This window comes from Humulus lupulus, chromosome 5, assembly GCF_963169125.1.
Source record: "Humulus lupulus chromosome 5, drHumLupu1.1, whole genome shotgun sequence".
Taxonomy (NCBI): domain Eukaryota; kingdom Viridiplantae; phylum Streptophyta; class Magnoliopsida; order Rosales; family Cannabaceae; genus Humulus; species Humulus lupulus.
This window is the reverse complement of record NC_084797.1, coordinates 127,435,532-127,440,305: the sequence shown is the minus strand read 5'-3', so window position 1 is coordinate 127,440,305 and position 4,774 is coordinate 127,435,532. Positions and strand designations below refer to the sequence as shown.

The following is a 4,774-nucleotide window of genomic DNA, read 5'->3' as shown; positions in this document are numbered from 1 at the left end:
ATGTTAGAGATCTAGTACTTCGAAGAGTTTTCCTTAACACCCGCGACCAGTTGCTGGAGTACTCAGACCTAATTGGGAAGGACCATACCAGATTGAAGAAGTCCTCCATCCAGGCACCTATAAACTTGCTCGCTTAAATGGAGATCTCATTCCTCACTATTGGAATGGAGAACACCTGCGTAAGTACTATCAATAAACAATTCTTCTTAAAGAATTGGCTTGTATTAATTTTACTTTTTACAAGTTATGAAAAAGGGTTGGTCATTTTACATGAGTGATCGCTTATAAGTGTAAGATCTTGTTGATCACTCGTACAGACATGTTTTTTCCATTTATTACGAGAAATATAAGGGACTGTGCACAGCCACTCATTCTTGCCAATTATTGTATTTATTACAAGTATTTGCTCATTACGTGTGTTGTTTTGCTGTATTATTGTTTTAAATTCTTTACTCCGAGCAGTAATGTTCGAATATGTTTTGGTCAAGGCTAGTGACCAAGGACCTAAAGCTCCTCAATCACTTGGGGGCATATAAGGCATCTAGTAAGCAAAGCATATCGAAAGGTATGTAAACACATGAGAAAAATAAGTGAAAGCATGCTAGGGTACTTAGAGTATTTTTCAAAATTTTGTTATTTTGTTAAATCAATCCAAATTACTATGCTAAGTACGGTCATGTGAACAGATATTATAATAACATAAAAAAATTATAATATCAAAATAAATTCTTTTACACCACGAGCGGTGACTGCTCGTATGTAACTGTTTAATAAAAAGGGAAAAGCTGCCCGTGCAGTAATAAAAGTTAAAACATAAATTGTTTTTACATCATGACACGTAGGTCATATAATTAAAAAATAAAAAGATAAGATTATGAAGTAGCCGGGGGGTCCTGTGGTGATTTCTGTTGCTGCTGGTCGACAGTAACTCCAACCTCTTCTCGGGCACCCTCGATACTGGTTGCTAAAGAAATCTCTGGAGACCTTGGAGTTGTTTCTTCTTCCAGGCGAGCAACACACCTAGCTAGCTCCGCCTCCTTGATATGATCTGGAAGATAGGAGAAATTAGCGCTGGGGTTGCTTTTCCAGAACAGGTAAAAACATTCGAATGCCACCCCTTCATAGTCTTCGAGATTGCAGGCATTTTGTTCCTCCAGTGCAGTGACTTATTTGCGGCTTATCTCCAGCTCAACTTGAAGCTTCTGGGCTTCCCGATATTTTATGAGTGAAGTCTCCTTGTACTGCTCCTTAGAAGCAGTGATCTTGGCAATGCTCGCCTCCTTCTTCTTCAACTCCTCTTCGAGAGAAGCGAGTTTGGCCTCGGTCACTTGCAGTGCCTTGATGTGCTTCGCCTCGGCTTCCTTGAGAGCCTCAGTATGCTTCACCTTAACTTCCTTCATCTGCTCGGCATGAGTAGCTTCGTTTGCCTTGAGTTGCTCAGCGTATTGGGCCTTAGCAGCACTAAGCTGATCGCTGAGTTTTTTCTTGAATTGAGCGGTCAGCGTCCTCGAGCTTTGCCAGCCAGAAGTCATGGTAAGAACTCCCTACGATCAGAAAGAGATAAAGATGTTAGTAGGGGAGAATTGGTGAGAGAATTCATAAAGTACAATAAAGAAAGCAACTTATAGCAAGCACTACGTTTAGTGCGTGGTTGAAGACTTGATCAACCGCCATGGAGGCAGTCTCCTAAATCGCCTCCTGGCTGCGACGGTGCTTTGTTATTCTGGACAGCCTATCTTTGGCTGAATTAAGCACCACGCCCGTGAGGTCATCTCCTGAGGCTTCTTCTCGGCAGCCAGCCGGCTGCTGGACGGTGGAAGCTAGAGGCGTAAGGTCGGCTGGAGCTGGTGGAGGAGTCTGTCCAACCGGAGATGGGGGATCTGGATTTACTGGAAATGGCGGAGTTGCATCTCTGGCAGGAGCTGGTGGAGGAGTTGTCTCCTTTGTGGGAGTAGGCACAGGAGGGTCTTCTGTTCGAGACTTCTTCGTGGAGGGATTGCTGTAGCCTTCCCTAGACTGGTGCTTGTGAGATTTTTTCTTGTTCGCCGATTTGGCGTACACGTCAAAAGCTCATCCGGCAGGCATGTCTGCAAAGAAGAAACAAGCGAATAGTCAGGCAATATAATAAAAGGAGCTTGCTAAGTTTAGGAAACAAGGGCAGAGAAATTAAAAGTATAATACCCGAGCTATAATTACTGGTCGCTACACTATTTACTTTACTACTGCTACACTCACTCTCTGGCCTGAAGAAGTCTGAATTTAAAGCAGGTGTGTATTTAAAGTTGCCATCCCCGTAAAAAAGGTGATAGGGAATAGGAAGACTATCTAAAAGCAAAAAATCAGTACCGTTCTTGTCCGATGACTCAAGAATAGGCTTGAAGGCCTTCTTCTTGCCCTTCCTTGGAGGGGTCGGTGCAGCAGCAGGTCGCGGGGTGCTAGTTAGTTCATTGATAGTCACCCATGTTGCCCTCCTTGTTGGAGGTTGTGACACGTCTTGTTGTTGCTCGGGGACTTCAGTGTTGGTGGCACTCCCCGCGGTAAATTCCCTCACATCCTGGTGAGGTGCTAGAAGGCCGACCAGCCTCAGATTGGCCTCTATGACCAGCTGTTTGAGGCTTTTCTCTACGTCGGCCATGATGGCCAAGAGGGCTGATCAGACTTCCATGTATGGAGTGGGAACCGGTCATAGCCATGGACCTGAAATGCACTAAATCTCTAAGGGGAATGGAAGAAGAATCAAAGGAAAATAAACGACTAGGGATGCAAAGATATTACCTCCTTGTGTGAAGGTCAGGTTGTTGGTGACCATATCGGTAGTCAGAAAGTACTCTAGATGGTACTTCCCCACGTTAGATATAAAAGTGGTATCACTCAGGAAAGTGTGGGTCATTTCCTGGTGGCAGAAATGGAAGAACCCCGTGTTTTCTTGGTTGGGGTTGGATTTTAGGTCGAACAGGTAGTTGACCTTGTGTGGTGTGGGGATCGGCCACTTCTTATGACTAAAGGATATAGAGTGCAGAGAGCATTCTATACCCATTTGGGGTTATTTGGAAAGGAGAAAACCCAAAATAATTGGCCACTCTTTGAAAGAAAGGATGAAGAGGCAGGATCGCTCCTGCCTCGATGTGATACCTCGACCAGGCGCTAAAGGTACCTCCAGGCAGATTTGCCCATTGGTCTCTCGTGGGTTGGACTAGGGTCACTCCAGGAAGCCCGCACTTCTTGATGTAATTGGCAATCATCCTAATCGTTACTCGACTAGGAGGGGCAACGTACCATTCGACATCTGGTTGAATGACGTTTCAGAGTTAGGCTTGAGTTTGGATTCCTGGCTCGGGAGTACTCTCAGCTCTACCGCTGGTCGAGGGAATTTCCGCATGAGGAGCAGGCTGGTTTTTAGAAGGTTTTGATGGTTTCTTTTTCTGGGCAGTGGATTTTACTCTACCCATGTCTGAAGAGTTTGAGTGAGGTCTGTTAGATGGAATTCGAGAAAAAGGGATGTCTGGAATAAGTAATGACGACTGTTCTTCATCCACGAGTAGTTGAGCGAGCAGGTCATCATCAATTGGTCTCTCACCTCCCCACGGATCTTGCATGAAAATCTGTGAACAGAGAAGGGGAGATGAGAACTTAAAGTCTAAAAACTTGTGTTGAGAGTTGGAATAACGTTGCTCGCGTATAAAAGTTAAGCTTTTATACGGCCAGCAGCATTCTAGCAAAAACACTAAGTTTTATACAAGCAGTTTGAGAAACAGATTAAAAAGTGGAAGTAAAAAGTTTTTCAGAGAAAACCTTTTCAACTCTGGAGGGGCACGAAAAACCCAGTTTTTCAACTAGCTTAAAAATCGAATTTTTACTTCGATTTTATGCCCTAAATCTACAATCTCGACTACCAAACTGACTCCTAACTCCTATAAAACATTATTTCACTACCCTATCGAACATCGATCAATATGCCCATTTACCCCAAGACAGTTTCAGTCAAGAACATTCAAGAGCTCAGATACGAAACAGATAAAAAATGGTTTTGCATGGCATCTCAAACGACTGAAAGGTTCGGAAAACTTACTTGGATGAAAATTAGAGTACAAACACGAACGTTTTGAGCGTCTGAGCGAAAGTTCCTTAGACTAGCAATGAAAGCTTCTGGGTTGTTTGGATCAGTTCTTCAAAGTTCTTGAAGAAAAGAAGATAAGTGAAAAGTAAAACATAAAAATTGAGCTTGGGGGGATTATTTATATTAATCATGACACTGTAAGAGAGGTAATCATGGAATTACTTTTTTCGAAGCATGGGGAAGTGCAATAGCCGTCAGACAAGTTTTTGGGAAACTGAAAAGACTTCACTAGACATGATTAGTTACCTTTTTCGAGAAGGCATGGGTGGCTCTGACAGATTTTGTGGGGTATGCGAAGGGTCAGTTTCCTAAGTTTACTTTATGCTGGTTGTAGTAAGATAAACATGGGGGGCAAATCTTTACCCAAAAATGGCTGCTGATGATGTGGCAAGAACTTCTCACACGTGGTTGACAAGTGGCAGAGTCAAAATGAAGAGGTGTTGTTCGATTATCGACCAGCTCCCTGATGCTTTATCAAACCTCACAATTATATGCGACCAGATTGGTTGTATGCTTCAGTTTATTTCCTTAAAAGATTGTAATCTTATAATAACTACGTTGATCATTTCCTCTTTATTGTCTTGATACATAGATATTAAGGATAGATAAGGCCCATTTTCCCATGTAATCCCCCTTGAGCCTATAAATATGCATGAG

The 4,774-nt window shown here is 43.0% G+C and overlaps 1 protein-coding gene across 1 annotated transcript; it reads right to left on the bottom strand.

Annotated features, from left to right (window-relative positions):
* Window positions 1–1,166: 1,166 nt before the first annotated feature.
* On the bottom strand, window positions 1,167–2,635 carry LOC133779463 (uncharacterized). The gene is made up of 3 exons (XM_062219422.1): window positions 2,347–2,635; window positions 1,756–2,069; window positions 1,167–1,544 (listed from the first exon to the last, which is right to left on the bottom strand). The coding sequence occupies exons 1-3, from the start codon at window positions 2,633–2,635 to the stop codon at window positions 1,167–1,169; spliced, it is 981 nt and encodes a 326-aa protein (XP_062075406.1).
* Window positions 2,636–4,774: the final 2,139 nt, after the last annotated feature.

Coding starts and splice junctions, on each gene's coding strand:
- LOC133779463 (XM_062219422.1), bottom strand. CDS start 2,635: ATGGCCGACGTAGAGAAAAGCCTCAAACAGCTGGTCATAGAGGCCAAT. Junction 2,070..2,346: donor TGAGTCATCGGACAAGAACG/GTACTGATTTTT, acceptor CTGCCGGATGAG/CTTTTGACGTGTACGCCAAA. Junction 1,545..1,755: donor GAGATGACCTCACGGGCGTG/GTGCTTAATTCA, acceptor TTCTGATCGTAG/GGAGTTCTTACCATGACTTC.